The sequence below is a fragment of the Tympanuchus pallidicinctus genome, unplaced genomic scaffold (assembly GCF_026119805.1).
Source record: "Tympanuchus pallidicinctus isolate F22 unplaced genomic scaffold, pur_lepc_1.0 scaffold14, whole genome shotgun sequence".
In the NCBI taxonomy this organism is placed as follows: Eukaryota; Metazoa; Chordata; class Aves; order Galliformes; family Phasianidae; genus Tympanuchus; species Tympanuchus pallidicinctus.
The window spans coordinates 16,973,427-16,989,802 of record NW_026294659.1 but is presented as its reverse complement, the minus strand read 5'-3'; the positions used below and the strand labels follow the sequence as shown (position 1 = coordinate 16,989,802).

The 16,376-nt window shown below is 45.4% G+C and overlaps 1 protein-coding gene and 1 long non-coding RNA gene across 4 annotated transcripts in view; one reads left to right on the top strand and one right to left on the bottom strand.

Moving 5' to 3' along the window:
• Positions 1–8,433: 8,433 nt before the first annotated feature.
• Positions 8,434–14,202, bottom strand: LOC128076439 (uncharacterized). Of its 2 annotated transcripts, XR_008204382.1 has the most exons (3): positions 14,120–14,202; positions 11,458–11,629; positions 8,434–10,144 (listed from the first exon to the last, which is right to left on the bottom strand). It is a non-coding gene; the product is annotated as an uncharacterized LOC128076439 (long non-coding RNA). The 2 variants fall into 2 exon arrangements; XR_008204381.1 differs by having other exon boundaries at positions 8,434–11,629.
• Positions 13,919–16,376, top strand: part of HUNK (hormonally up-regulated Neu-associated kinase) — a 57,144-nt gene continuing 54,686 nt past the window's right edge. For both annotated transcript variants that reach the window (XM_052674077.1, XM_052674078.1), the window contains exon 1: positions 13,919–14,194. In XM_052674077.1, coding sequence (XP_052530037.1) covers positions 13,934–14,194 — 261 coding nt within the window. In that variant the 5' untranslated portion in view covers positions 13,919–13,933. The remainder of the gene's footprint in view (positions 14,195–16,376) is intronic.

Below are 16,376 nucleotides of genomic sequence, written 5' to 3'. Positions count from 1 at the left end.
AGGTTTTTCATTATAATCTTCCTGCTGTATAATCTTCACTGTCAGCAAGCTGATTAGGTTTTCATGCTCACTTTGACTGTTTGGCATTGAAAACACTGTTTTCAATGAGAGGCTTGCAGGTTTATTGGCATCAGAAACAAGTGGTAAGAAATATGTCTGGGCACTCAACACTTAGTTTTCCTGCTTCATCTCGGATCCCTTTAAGTGTCAAAAAGCAGCTTAGGGTGCCTCAGTCTTGCAACTGAACATTCCTACAAAATCAAGTTGTGATAATCTCAGTTCTGAAGGGTTAGGAGTTTCACACAATATATTGCAGGTTTGGAAAAGGCCTACCATGGGGAAAAAAAAAAAAAAAAAGAAAAAAGGATGTGTTCTATGTTAGATGCAACCATCCATAGTTAGTTTTTTGGTAAATCATTTATCAGGTAACTGCACATGAAACTAATGCTTTGTCATGCTCAGATGGGCTGTACTTCACAAGTCACTGCATCTCAGGAAATGTGAGATTTCACTTCCTTGACCAAGAGGGGGAGCAGATAAACCAGCTAATTTGCCAAGCTTCTTCTGATGCCATACAAAATACATGTAAGTAAAAAGTAGAGAAGCACGAGGTCTTTGGAGGTTATAGTTCTTATTTCCTGTAAGATGGATATCACGGATTGCAAGGAAGAGGAAGCACTGTCACTTTTCTAACATTTTAAACCAAATTCCACACACACTAAGGAGCTCAGATGTGGAGATCATTCATTTCTGGATTTTTACTGTGTACCTAATCACTATGCATTTAAATCTGTCAATAATTGCCTAAACACAGCTTTGTCCTATTTGTCCCTTCCATATCTTATGTCTAATGAGATGCTTCTAAGCATGCTTAGCTCTCCCTTTAAATTTCCTACTGACAATCCTGTGACTAGTCCTTCAGTCATCTTCTCTGATAAGTGATCCTGGGTTTGTGAGAAGATAAAGTACTCTACTGCATGAATGAATATAGCTGGGAAAAAAAACTCCAAGCAAGCCAGTGAAAGCCAATCAAACTGTACCAGTTCATTGAGTGAAAGATAGCATCTCTCCCTACAAACAGTGCCTTCCTTTACCTTTCTACTGACACTCTCCCAGCAGCATAGCTTCTAATTGTAATGGCAGAGCTTCCTCTTGCTTCTTCCCAGAAAATCTTGTTCATTAAATTCCAATTTGTGGATTGTAACCCCAGATGGGCTACTGCGATGCTCTAACCCACCTTCCTGTTTGACGCACGGCATCAGGCTTCTTCCTGTTCAAAACAGAAAGTCCTTTAGGAGAAACATCTGATTATGATTTTAAAAATTCCGAAGAAAGAGAACTTGCTGTAATGCTGCACTAGCTAGCTGTGGTGGTTAATTACCCTCACTGTTAAAAACGTGCATCTTACTTCATAGCTTGAATTTGTCTAGATTCAGCTCCTAACCACTGGATCTCATAGTTTTGTCAGTGAGTGTGCATTCTTCCTGGAAACAGAGACTACGAGCAATCACTGTCTCCCTTAGCAGGCTTAAAAGGACTTAGTCCTTCCACTGAGAAGTGCACTGCAAGTGTTCAGGTCTTTAGTCATTCTCACAGCTCTTCTCAGAATTTTCTCCACATTATCCACTTAATCTTGAATTGTAGAGAGCAGAACCAGATGCAGTTTTCCAGATGGAGTTACGTGAGTGCAGCATATTCTGATAATTTAACGGTTTTTTTTTCTTTACTCCTACTTATTTTTGTGAATGCAAATATGGACCACACTTTAAATGGGCCAAGAATTTGTTTTTATTCGTCAGAAGTATCTACCCAGTGCTTGAGTCATCTTATCTCCTGGTTTCGTTCAAGTTAAGAGCAAGCAGGAAGAAGCATGGTCTGAATGACACCAAGGTTTTCATGTGTAATTCCTCTTCTGTGCCAAAACAGCGTGAGATCCCTCCTCTGCGTGTCATTCCAAAAAATTGATGCCTTTTTTTTTTTATTAATGACACTATTCTTCTTGCTCATATTCCTATGATCTGTGAGATCTGAAGAAAACAGATGTCAGTTTGTGATGTTTGATAAACGGTCGATGCGACTTGGCTGTGACTACCCTAACTCATCTCAGGTCAGCATAATTTGCAGTCAGTCTTGTCTTTCCCTGATTTAGACGAAGACTTCTGAAGACAGAAAATGAAGGATAGATCTGCAGCTTCACAGCCACTTTTTTCAAGTTCTGTTAAAAAAGTACTAAAGCAACTGTGCCTAAATATGTATCTGGTATTTATAATACATAACAAATGTGTACATTTAGATCCTACTATTGAAGCATTTAGAGAGACTTAGAGAGACCTAGACCTTTTGGGCAGAGATGTTCAGTATTTGCCTAAACAATGAGGGCTCATAAAACAACACATATGAACTCTTTAATGAACTAAATTGTGGTTATTGGTTCACATTAGTGCTATCGTGTTTAAATTTAACTCAAAAAGTCTGAATACAATATCAAAAAGGAATGTATAGAAATGTTCCAGCAAGAGAGATTCATGCTGCTAGTTCTGGCCAGCTTTTCTGTGTGAAAAAGCAAATGTCTTGACTTATTTCTCGATTTTTCTCCATCTTTTATTTTTCACTCTTCTTTCCAAGATATTTTCTCATGCATTTAATTCAACACAAATGAATATTGAATTGAAGGTATTTGATTTGTGCTTTTTAAACATAGCTTGTCAAATGCAATGTAGCAATATATTTTGCTTTTAGATTAAAAAAAAGGAAGGAAAAAAAAAGGACACCCAAAGTTTTTCCTGGAGTGTATGAACAAAGAGGAACGGGGAACCATGCAATGAAAATGAGGCAAGCGTGAAGGCATGAAGGGCACAGCAATAACCATCCTACCTGCAGAAAGGAACATAAAGCCATATTGAGGAGATCAAAGATGCATCTGAATGATATAGTGCCATTTAAGCATGCAAGGAATGATTAGAAAAGGGAGGTGGCATGGATGAAAATTATGTAATGAGCAAGGAAGGACTAACAATGACAAATGAGAGCCATGTGAAACATGAATTGGTGGCATTAGCCCTACTTCCCATCAGGAGCCAGGCACTGAGCATCTTCATTGCTGGTTATGGTGGTCCCAACCTGACTGCTGGGCTCTGAACTGGAAGAAGAACAGGAGTAAAGAGGGCTGGTAATTCAGAGGAATTGGGGGGGAGAGGGGGAAAGGGGGAGAAGGAAAAAAACGAAAAAAAAATAAAGGGGGAAATTTGGAGAAATAAGAAAAGGAAAAAGACACTGAAGATGGATGTGTTGGAAAATGGTGAAATGTGATCCAAATGTTGGCAGTGAGTATGGAGGACCAGACCAGAAAACAAAGATTTGGAAGCCTGCAGCAGAAAAGAAAGAAGGGATGGGAAAGTCAAGAAATAAGGGTAAGGAAATAAAACAAGTTATGTATTAAAGAAAACGCAAGACTTTAAGGTAGATAAGACAAAGACACAGCAGAGCAAGGAGCATGTTAGGGGACACCGGGCAACAGGGAAGATGTGAGATTGGCAATGGGTGGACAGAAAAATGACAGAAAAATCAGCTGCTCTCAGAAAGAGATTAAAAAGAAAAAAAGAAAAAGACAATCTAAGCTTCATCTGCCACAATTACCAGAGACTCAGATATGTCTAAAATGGAGATCAAGTCAATGTTACTCTGTTGGGACCCTCTTACCAATAATGGACAGGATACTTTATTAGCACAACATTAATCACTTTTTCATCCACTCACACAGGCAGGACAGCAGTGCACGGGTGCATTAGGAGCATCCCATGTGCCCCAAGTATCCCAAGTAGCATACCCACGGGTTGGGGCTGTCCTTCCTTACACAAGTGTGGTTATGCTTGTCTGTGATGTGGGGAACAGCAACAACAAAACAAACAAAAACAAACAAACAAACAGCAGCAACAGTAGTGGAAATTGTTAACAGGAGTTGGACTCAATGATCCTCATGGGTCCCTTCCAGCTCAGCATATTCTATGATTCCGTACCAAGTGTTCATCAGCCAGGTGGATAAACGAGTGCTGATTCAAGGGAGAAAGTAGATTTGCTATAGAAACAGGTACAGAAATGAGTAACCTACTGAGTTTTGTAATAATCAACCTGATATCCTGACATTTACAAACTCATCTCTGAACGATGCTGTAATTGTGGAAATGCACAAACCCACAGCTGTTTTTTTCCTCTTATTTTTTCCCCTCCATTTCTCTAGAAAATCTACCTCTAAAACTGTAAGGACTTCACTGGGATCCAGTTGGAATTGGCATCCAGTTTCCCTTGAATTACTTGCAAGGATGTGTTCACTGGAACCTCTCTGCAGAAGACTTTGTGAATAACTTTCTATATTCAAAATGGTCATCCTATACATAATTGGGACTTAATTTGTAAACATTTCTGATGAGATCTGGTCTGATTTTGTTAAATGGGAGTGTTTGTATGAATAAAGATTATCCATGTAAACAAATGGCTGAGGCGAACACAGGTGCTCAGAACTAGACTAAATGCCCTACACAACACTAACTTAAGAAGCCAGAAAGCAGGGGGGAAGTATAAAGAGCTAACATGATTCATGTCTGTGATTTTTTGGACACCCATGAGGGACGGTGCAGCAACATCCAGTGAAAAAGGTTCATTCACCAGCATCATTTTTTGTCCCTTGTAGGGGGGTGTTGGATACCTTGTCCCAGAGCTTTGCATTTTTGTGTTCTTTTCCTGAAACATCATAATAGCTGATAGCTAGCACTTATGAGAAAACCGTGCAAGGGAAAAGCAATAACCTGCACATAAACTGCAGCAAGCACTCTGTGTACTTTCAAGGGCACTGTAGGGATTCGGCTGTGGGCTGAGACGTGAGTGGGACACGAGTAAGCCCTGGAAGGAGGAGTTTGCACAGAGTCCACAAACTTTCCTAAGGAAAACCGAAAGAACCAAGGCTAACAGAGAAAAGGTATATGCTGCAGGAAACTTTCAGATGATTTACAAAAGAATTAACCAGAACACCATGTATGAGCTACACTATCAAGAGGAAGTTTCTCATTAAATAAACACTGCCTGCATGCTATGTTTCTTTCCAGGCACTGCTTCCTGCGCCGATCCTGGGCCTGTGGATTTGCAACGACCCCTTCGGACCAGTGAAATGGCACGGCTGGGACTGGGGCTGCCCGAGGAATTTCCTCCTCTCCTCCTCCAAGCTCTATCTTGACAGCTGAGAGCAGCCAGAGCATTCCTGCCAGCACACCCCAAACGTGCACATCTGGAGAGTGTAAGCTCTGCTTTCCTTGTGAAACATCCTCAGCTCAGGAATTTACTTCTCCCAGCGGCCTAGCAGAGCCGAGGTCTACTGACCTTTGGGGCACGATGTAAGGCCCATCTGTTTGCTCAGAGTGTGCCTGAGGGTCTGGCAGTGAGGCTTATGGTTAACTTGTCCCCTGGGAGTCTGCAAGAACAGTGGCCAGCACGCTATGTATCTGTTGGTTTTTTTTTTTAAACAATCTCTATGCATGCAGGCTGTCTGCAAGTTAACATTCACAGGGAAAATAAACAAAATAATTTTTCTTCACAGGTATTTTATAGTAAATAGATTTATTGAAAGGACCCCCTCAGATTCTTTACATGGGACTAAGAGTGTGAACTCTCCTCCGCTGCTCTTCTTTGGTCCCAGAAAGAAAGCACATCACAGCCACTGCCATAACAACAAACTGGGATAGCATGTTCAGGATTAAATCAGCACTGAATCATAAAACAGAAAGCCCTAATTAAAACTTAAAAAACTTCAGAGTAAGAAAGAAATGCATTTCTTCCCTCTTGTTTTTTTTTTTTGTTTTTTTTTTTTTTTTAGTTAGTTAGTTAGTCCTTCTCTTAAGCATACAGAGGAAAATACTGTAAGCCTGGAATCCAGCTGGGTTTCCTGTTGACTGAAATACCTGTAGACTAAATGGAGAGTGCAAACAGGTACTGATTAACTCCTGGAGGCTTTTGTCATGGATATACAATCAGGGAGGAATCAGAAGATGTAAAAAACCTGTTAGAAAGTCCCAAGTACCATAGATCCAACCTAAAAGCTCTTGCAGAGCCTCTGACTCCGCATAGTCACCTGTTTCCACTCAAAATCAGACATTCTTCCAAGTTCACCTCCATTCATCTATGCTCAGTGCAGCCTTTTGTTTCCTGTGCAGTATTATCAGGTCTGTCCTTACATTGTTTCTGCTTCCATTGCCTCTACACCTGCTGCAGCCTTTCAGTGCTCAAAGAACTCTAGAGCAAGAATCAAAAGCAAGATTTTCTCCTTACTTGCATAAGCTGTCCTACTAAAACAGGAATCTCATAAATAAAGAAATTAGGAATTGATCTCATGCTTATTTTCATGTTTGCAGAGCAGTGTGCACCCCTTTTTTTTTGTGAGTTAAAAATAGACCCATACCCATTACATGCTATACCATAGCATTGTTAAAAGCTTCCCAATTTCTAACAAATGGGACTCCTAAGAGAGTTGCCATTTAGATAAAATCATACCAAAAGGATTCACAACTTACTTTTTCTTTATATAAACTAATATCACATTGGAAATATTTCAGGACTGTGTCAAGCCCTGAATGTATATCAGTGTATTTACCTTTGAAAAAACAAGCACTTCATAATTGGACCACCCAACTCTGAATTATTGCTGTATTTTCAAGAGTTTGAAACTGACAAACAGAGTGGTACAACTGCTGCGAGTTAACCATGACCTGCAGGTTATATTTGCAATAATCATGAAGTTTCTCTGTACAGGAAGACACTTGGAAAATTAATGTTTTCATGACGATGAATTTTCATTGCTTAGCACAAGACTATATTCATGCTAAACGTTTTTAAAGCTGACTAAATATGGAAGGTTATCCAAAGTCTAATTTACATGAACTATACTAAGATTTGTATTGGTAGCAGGTTTATGGTGCACTTTGTGTGACCAGCAGTTAGAATGGTGGCAGACTGAACTTGTTTTGCTTTTCCTTCACACACTGTGCCATCAGGGAGATGTGTCACTCCTTTTTTATCTTTCAGAGATGAAGTCTTGTGTGGTTCACAGGCTGCATACCTAATATATCCTGAGCCTATGGGAACCTGCACCTATTAGGAACCAAGAAATCCCATGCCGCAGCTGAAAAGCACTGAGTTGCTCTATGTAAAATCTTGGCTTTAACTCAGCTCATTTCAGCACCTCACTTAAAGGAAGAAGCACAGCAAAGTTGTTCTCTGTGCTTCCCTGCCTACATAAAGGCAGCTTGGTGACTTTGTCCATGGAGAAGGCAAAAGTAAATCATAGAATCACAGAATCATAGAATGTCTTGGGTTGGAAGGGACTTCAAGGATCATGAATCTCCAAGCCCCCTGCTACAGGCAGGGCCACCAACCTCCATATCTAATACTAGACCAGGCTCTCTATGGCCCCATCCAACCTGGCCTTGAACACCTCCAGGGACAGGGCATCCACAACCTCTCTGGGCAGCCTGTGCAGCACCTCATCACAAGCAAAAGCAAAACCTGCAACTTGGCTAGCAGAGACAGCAGCTGGAGCTGAGCACTTCAGATCCCATCCCTAAGCAGTTGCCTTCCCATAGCTCTTACATATAGAGTACATATGCGTAATTGTTCTGTGATAGTGTAATTTGTATTTTTACCACTTGTAAAACTCCGTTTTCCAACAGTTCATTCAGTCATACAACATTCTTTCAGGCTTAAACAAAACACAGAAATCTTAATTCAGAAGCGAGTCACTGGTTTGTTCACATTTCAGCAACTGATATAAACAAGGACTTGTTTGGAACTTGTCCGGCAAGAAAGCATTTAAATAGCTGACTTGCATCAACCCCAAAGCCTGCAGATTGCTGCAGGTGCAAGCACACTGCACTCACGGGCTGCTGGAGCTCAGCCTGCAGCAACGATGGAAAAATCACAAGTCCTAAATTACCCTCTGCAGTACTGGCATATTTTCTGACTTATTGCCAAGAAAAAGGGGAACAGATAAATACTACCTCATGGCTTGGGGGCATCGTGATTCTGAATTTTCATCATGGCAGGTTACTGACTCGAATGTTCCCTAGCATGGTCTTTGTCATGCACAATATAATTTGGACTAGCATCAGTACCTAGCTTAATTTCAGATACAAACTGACCCTCATCACACTGTCAGAGCATATGAGCAATGTGACACCATGAACTGACCCAGGCAAATCCTGGGTGGGCTTTGACAGCATTCATAATACTTTGCACCTTTTTCTGCAGGCCCTCCCTGCATGCAAAGGCACTGCAGTGCAAGACCCTCAAGCTAAATTTGGCCATACTTATTGTTAAATTTCACTTAAGTATGTGGAGTCCCAGGTTGCTATATTGACATTCCTGTATTTGACTGAGATATTTTTTCTCCACTATTATTGTAAAAATTGCCATGGTGAACTTCAGGAGAAATTCTGTATGACAAGATATACTCATTCCAGAGATTTACAAAAGTCTGATTTCCTTATTCTTTACATGTCATCCATCACTGATATGAAAAGGCTTTTGAAAACAAAATGTACTTCAGATAGGCATAATTATACTATACTCTTGTGTTCTCTCATATGTAAATGAAGCTTAAATTCAATGTGCTACATTTTAACACCATGCACCACAAGAAGGGTTTCACAGCAGTTTAGTTTAAATTAAAACATGGAGTTTCTTAATTAATGGAATAGGAGAAAGACTAACAACATCAACACAGTGACCTCCTGCTGTTTCCTTTGATATCAAATTCAATTTATTTGATGATGCCTCCAAGTCATTGCACACTCTTGATTTTTGTATCAGCTGCACAGAGCTTTGTTATAGAAGCTGCAAGGCAAAGAGCAAGCTGAAGACTTCGGTGGGAGCATGGGAAAACTGGAGCTTTTGGTGCTCAGAGAAGCAGTGTGAGATAAACCCATTGCTAACATATTTCTGTGAAAGTCAGCAAATAGTTTCAGTGCTCCCTGTTTACTTATTCAGATGCTTTTCCATATGTATATGCGAAATATTTCTGAAGACAAACATTGCTCGATATTTTTCAAGCACAAACTTAAACTTAGGAAAGCTTAGCTATGAAAGCCTCCTTCCTGATCCTTGAAAGGTGAAGCACGTTCATTCTCTATGGTTAGAAGACCCCATGAATGCAGCAACACCCCTGAACATTAGCCAGTATCTGCAGCATTTGTCTGCAGGTACAGAAGTCACAATGTTATTAGATGATCCTGAACTCTGTTACGCTGAAGGAGCTGTGTCCTGAAGTGTAACAGGCACCCTTGCTGGACTGAGTGCATTATCTCACGTCTTCAAACTAAAAGAGGAGAGATTTAGATTGGATATAAGGAAGAAGTTTTTTACCATAAGGATGGTAAGGCAGTGGAACAGGTTGCCCAGAGAAGCGGTGGATGCCCCATCCTCAGAGACACTCGATGTCAGGCTGGACGGGGCTTTGAGCACCTGATGGAACTGTGGGTGTCCCTGTTCACTGCAGGGGAGTTTGTCCAGGTGGCCTTTAAGGGTTCCTTTCTAGCTCAAACAATTCCATGATTGTGTAATTCCATTACTGCAGAGGTGGCAGTGTGCAGAGAAGGGCCTCGTCGGTCTGAACTTGGGCTGGGATTTAAATACTGCAAAAAACATGGCTCATAAATCCTTCAAGAACAAACGTTAATACATTAACTCCTCAAAAAATATAATAAAACAAGTTGTTTTAAATTAATATCCCTGTAATATCTGAAACCCAAATATTAGAAATGCACATACTCGTCCAAAAAAACCACCCAAACCCCAAAGTGCTATTTTAAAGCATAGAAAAATACTGAGGAGACAATGAGCAATAACAACATAACGTTTTTAACATAAGTTATTAGTGCCAAGTCAGTGTTTCTCCCACAGTCTGGCTGAAATCAGCATTCAATCATTGGCTTCCAAATGTCTGCTGATGGTAAATGGAGCTGTCCTGCTTTTAACTTGACCAGAACAGAATTTACATGTTGCTCTTGTGCAGCAAACTGGTGAGTCTACCTGCTTCTTCGTTTACCACCACGATGCTGAGCAGAGCTGCAATTTCTTCATTCCTTTGCTCAAGGACTTCAGATCTCTTCAGAAAGACAAGTGAGAGTAATTAATATGGCTCGCACATGCAGGTGAGGCATAAGGAGAACTCAAGCACCCCTGGTGACAGCCCCATGCTTTGGGGAGAAATGCTTGGCAGGCTGCCACCAGCAGCTGCTCCAGGAGAGGCATCACAAGGTGAGGCAACCTTCAGGGTCACAATATTCCCCTTGCAGGGCCATGTTTTGCTTCTGTATTGCATTTTCCAGCCCTGTCTCTGCCACATCCTCTCCTGGAATAGCAGCAGAGCGTGGGAGCTCAGCCTCAGTGCTAAGCCCCATGAAGGAGGCACCTCTTGGCCCTGGGGTCAGGCACAGGGGCCTGTGAGGGGCTGAAGAATTCCCTCTGATAACACGCATTACTACAATATTTTCAAGTGATGCAGACAACCAAGGACAATACCACCAGGGTAATTCCAAATTTCTGTGTTTTCATGGATTTAAATCAATTTTTAATTATTTTCAGCAGCTTGTTATTACAGCTTTTGCAACCCAAAGGCAGACTGCTGCCTTTAATTCATTAGTAATTTCAGCAGTTAATCAGAAAAATGTCATTACCTAGAAGGACTACAGCTCAAAATAAAGCACGCTGGAGTTAAATTTAAATTAAAGCGTGGATAGAAATGAATGCAGCCTTTGATCCCCGTTCCATCCAGACTGCAACCTGATGGGCACAGCTGGACAGGAGAGAAGCAATGAGGAAAGTGCAGTCTCGCCTCTTTCAAAGGGCATTGACAACTCATTAAGCCCCCAAGCTGAGCAAATTAAAAAAAAAAAGTAGTCACTGTGTTGCTTCAGAGCTCTTCTAATGCCTTCTGCAATGGGCACTTCTTACCAGTTTTATTTTTAAGAGAGGCTGATTTTCAAGGTTTTGGCTGAAAAACATGTGCCGTTAACATCTGTTTAAACTTCACAGTGGCCAAACCTGCATTTCTGTTAGCTGAGTGGGAGCCGTGAGCCCAAAGGCATATACTTCTATCTATCCGTCTGCCTGTGTTCCTTCAGACAGACCCAGCACTCTGCTTGTGCCTGGTCCCACAGAATAAAGATAACCCTGGGTAGCACCTGCAGGGCAGCAGGCAACAAGGTGACAGTGCATTTAGCACAGTCAGTCCCTGACAACCCTCCCCATGCCACGAGGAACACTGGCAGTGCTTTGTGTCCCTTTCTGTGCGTCCTGAGGCCAGGACAGGGCAGCTCAGGAGCCAGGCCATAAACAGTGTAGTTCTGAACAGTATAAGCCGCTCTTGCTGTTCATCTAAGCCACTCGATGGTCTCCTGCTTCTCATGCCCTCCTTACCTTGTGAATCCTCCTGCCGAAGACACCCTGCTGCTGTTTCAACAGGGTTGTGCTTTTCCTCTGTGCTCAGGTGCAGCCAGAGGGTTCTGATCAATGGCTCCATGTCCAGATGGAGGCTGGTCTTAAGTGGTGCCTCAAAGCAGTCAGTCTTGGGCCCAGTGTTCTTCACTATCTTTATCAACAACAAAGGCAGTACAATTGAGTTCACCCTCAGCAAGTTTGCTGATGACACCAAGCTGAGTACTGCAGTTGATACAATAGAAGAGAGGGATGCCATCCAGAGGTACCTGGACAGGTAGGAGTAGGAGTAGGCACAAGAGAACCTAATGAAATACAACAAGGCCAAATGCAAAATGCTGCACTTAGATTGGAGCAACACAGATATGTGTACAGACTGGGAAAAGAAAGAACTTACTGAGAGACATAAAGACTCAGGCTCTGTGATGAACAAAAAGCTGGACATAAGCCAGCAGTGTCTGCCTGCTGCTTCAAAGGCCAACAGTAGTCTGGCCTGCATCTGAAGAAGGGTGAGCAGGGAGAGGAAGGGAATTGTGTCCCCCTGCTCTGCCCTTGTGAGGCCCTATCTGGAGTGCTGTGTCCAGGCCTGGGGCCCCCAGCTCAGGAAAGATGTTGGAGCAGGGTTCAGAGGAGGGCATGAAGATGTTCAGAGGGCTGGAGCATCTCTCCTGTGGAGACAGGCTGAGAGAGCTGGGCTTTTTCAGATTGGAGAAGAGAAGGCTCCTGGGAAACATCACTGCAGCCTTATAGTACTTAAAGAGAGCTTCTAAACAGGAGGAAGATGGACTTTTTACATAGCGACAGGACAAGGGCAAATGGTTTTAAACTAGAAGAGGAATAATGTAGATGTGATATAAGGGGGATATTCTTTCCTCAGAGAGCAGTGAGGCGGTGGCACAGCTGCCCAGAGAAGCTGTGGTGCCCCATCCCTGGAGGCTCTCAAGGCCAGGTTGGATGGGGCCCTGGGCAGCCTGAGCTGGTGGGGGCAGCCCTGCCCACGGCAGGGGTTAGGGCCGGGTGGGCTTTGAGGTCCCTTCGAGCCCAAACCATTCTGTGATTCTGTGGTTTCCAGCACCTTCTGGGGTGGCCATTGTTCCCATTGCCTTGTTTCAGTTGACTACACAGGGAATACACTCAGGAATTCTTGAACTGTCTGTTCAAAACATATAATAGATTCCTTACTATATAGCAAATATATTTGCAAAGCCTCTTAACATAGTTATATCTTTAAATAATGATATAATAATCATTCCTCAACTGGAAAGCTGTGTGGCTGTGCGCTGCTCCCAGTGGCGGTGTGTAGCTGGCTACCGGCTTCCCACAGTGGAACCACACTGCTGCAGCCACAGGGAATACACATTGGAGGCTTCTGTACAAGGAAGGATGGCAGAAGCACCACAGAGGCAGTGGGTCTGCTGCCCTCATTCTGCTTCCCTACTGCCTAAGGGCTGAGATCCTGTTCAGATTGGGAAGGCTGGATGAACAGGAGAGCCTTCAAACTGTAATTCACTGCTGTTGGGAAGGTAAAATTGTCGTGTTTCTCAGCTCTGCCTTAAATGAGGAAGTTTTACCAGCACCGCGATGTCAGTGAAAGCTGGTGTGAAAGCAGCGCACGGCTCATCAGCACCTGTGCCAGCCGCAATCCTATTAGCGGTGCAGCGGAAGGGACTGGAGAGCTGCAGCTCCGCATTAAGAGCGGCGCTGAGGCAGAAGCGTGGTGTAAAATTGCTTTGACATTTTTTAACGAGGAAGAGAAGAGCTTAAGAACAGGAGGCATAGCGTGCACCAGCAGCCCTCTAGCGGGAAAGCAGCAAAGCTTTGGTTTCGGTCAGCACAGCTGCGTGTGTTCCGGAGGCTCTACTAATGGGGCTCACGCAGGCTCAAGGAGAAAAGGGGTCCTTGGTTACTTTCTTATACCACTGAATCGTAGAATCGTTAAGGTCGGAAAAGACCTCTAACCGCCAACCCGACTCCACCATGCCCGCTAGCTATGTCAATAGTAGCATAAAAACTCTGTGAGACGTGGGTTATTCCAATGAATTAGCGGCTTTATCAGAGCACCCTGACTAGCGGCGAGCCCCAGCCGGGAGGCTCCTTTCAGCATGCATCGCCGTCCGGCTCGCCTGGGGCTGCGGACACCCCACTGCAGCGCCCGGCGGGGTCAGCACGCCTGCTGGATTCAATTACCGCGGGCTCGAGCCGAGCCCTGGCCCCCGCCCCCGCCCCCTCCTCCTCCTCCCGCTCGCAGCGCGGCGCTCCCGGCGGCAGCGTGAGGAGAAGCGGGGTGGAGAGGAGGCGGCGCCGGCTCCGACGAGGGGCGGCAGCCCGGGCCCCCCGCCGCCAGCACCGCTCCGCCCCTCGCCGCCGGCGCTCTCCGCCGAGCAACTTTCCGCCCTGCGGCCGCTCGCCCCGTTCGAGCGGGGCGAGGCGCGGGGAAGGAGCGGCGCCGGGGTCGGGCATGCCGGCGGCGGCGGGCGACGGGCTCCTGAGCGAGCCGCCGGGGGTGGCGGGCAGCGGCGGCGAGGCGCGGCGGGCGGCGGCGGGCGCCGAGGGGAGCTTCCTGGCCGCCTGGCTGAGCGCGGCGGCGGCGGCCCCGCGGGAGAGGCTCCGCGATTTCCAGCACACCAAGCGCGTCGGCAACTACCTGATCGGCAGGAAGCTGGGAGAGGGCTCCTTCGCCAAGGTCCGCGAGGGGCTGCATGTGCTCACCGGAGAGAAGGTATCGGGACGGGAAGGACCGGCCGGGGCGGGAGGGCGGCCGCTCGGTGGCGCCCCGGGGGTTGTGGGAGTCCCGGCGGTACAGGGAGCGGTCCCGGGCTGGGGCTGCGCGACCTGCGCCTTGCGGGGGTACTCGCCTGTGTCCCCCTTTGCGAGGTTTGTGCTTGTGAGAAAGCGCTGTTTGAAACAGCACGATACACAGTGTCCTACCGCCGACCAGCGACGTGTGAGCGGTGTGTTTTTGGTGGCACGGCACATAGACTTCTACCACTGATCGGTGACAGAGTGCAGACACTCATCGCTCATTGAAATGACAGGAGGTGCTGCGTGTGTCTTTGGCGGTGTTACCGTTCGGTGAGCAGAAGTTGCTGATAGTGCTGCACATCACAAGGTGCCCTCACGTGTGTTGTGTTGTTTCGTCTAGTAAAGAAAATGCACCGAGGAGCTCTGCTTCTCGTCTCCTATCTGCAGTCCTGTAGTGGAGTGTTCCACCCATCAGTCAGGCTCTGTCACGACGAGATGAAGAGCAGCGGGCGCTTGGCTGTGCATTGAGCACGGCATGGCATGCTGGAGAGCCCTGCTGCAGGGCTGTCCCGCTCGCGTTGAAGCTGGCGGGCAGAGCGCTGTTTAACACTGGGCACCCCGCTGCTGCCGAGTGAGCTGAGAACAGCAGAATCTCCTCTGGCTCCAGCAGCGCTGCACGTACGCTATTGTTAGGGTTGCATCTCTGTAGGGTCCATGCAGTTCTAGGCTTGTTTCTTTTTTTTTTTTTTTTTTCCTTCTTCCAATAAGTTTGTCACAGAGTGAAATTTTGAGTAGAGCTCTGAATTTCCTCATGACAGAAATGATTGCTATCATATCGGAATGCAAAAAAGATTTTTTTTGTTGTTCTTCTGTTACCAAGCGTGTGCTTCTCCTTGGTAACAGATACATCCAATGATCCTTCTGTTGATAAAAGGCACATGCACACACACGTCCTTCCCACCTCCACTTTTTGGGTTGCTACATTTATCTCTGTCTGTGAAGAGGCAAAAATAAAAAGCCCAGCCACACGCCCCTCTATCTCAGCTGCCAGGGCTCTTGCTTTATTTATTTATTTTTTTTCCCCCAGTGTCTTGAATAAGACATGTTATGACAAAGTGACAAGCAGAAGCTCTAGGAGAATCTAGAGGAATGGGCTGCCCAGAGAGGTGGAGTGGTCACTGTCCCTGGAGGTGTTCAAGAGCCATGTGGATGTGGCACTGAGGGATGTGGACAGTTGGTGGGGATGGGTGACAGTTGGACTGGGTGATCTTTGAGGTCTTTTCCAATCTTAATGATTCTGTGATCTCCCTTCCTTCCTGCTGAGCCTTGGTGTCCCTATTTGTGGCCATCTGTGGCAGTCTCTGAGTGCTGTCTGACCTTATCTTCTGTCATAGGATCAAATCAGGCTCTTGCTGTTGACTTCAGTGGGTGAAAGATCAGTTGCATAGTTTTAAACTCACTAATTAAGGGTCCATCCTACCAGAATATCCACCTATTTCGTTTCAGGTATTTATGGATAAGCAATCTGAGTTAGTGGATGGAGATAAGGGCGCTTAATGACTTTCTTCAGGTGAGGTCCTATCTCAGTGCGGTTCCTCTCTCTGACTGGAGGGGGAATGCTTTCCATCCCACACATGGTCTCACCTGAGGATCTCGCCCCATCCAGGGAGCTGGTGGACATTCAGCTCTTCAGGGCATGTTCCTCAGCCATGCTCTTGTGTGGCCTCCAGCCAGAGGAGGCTGAGGCGTGCTCAAACTGGATCTGCCTCACAGCTGCTGGTAGCTCTGCCTACACTGAACCCACCACAGGCGACTGAGCTCTGGCTGTAACATGAGGAAGAGAAGGAAAACATCTGCTTCCTTGGACTCCTTTCCCTGGGAGTGTGTTCGGGAGGAGGCTGAGGCTGGCAAGTGTGGAAACTGAATGAGGAGAGAAGGAAAGAGGCAGCATGCGTGCCAGGATTGGCAACACTGAGGGACAGAAGGAGGTTCTGTGGGAAGAGGACATTTTTATAGAATCATTTGAATTGGTAAGGACCCTTAAAGTCCATCTGGCCCAACACCTGCAATGAGCAGGGACACCCACAGCTCCATCAGGTGCTCAGAGTCCCATCCAGCCTGGCATTGAGTGTCTCCACAGGTGGGGGGCATCCACCACC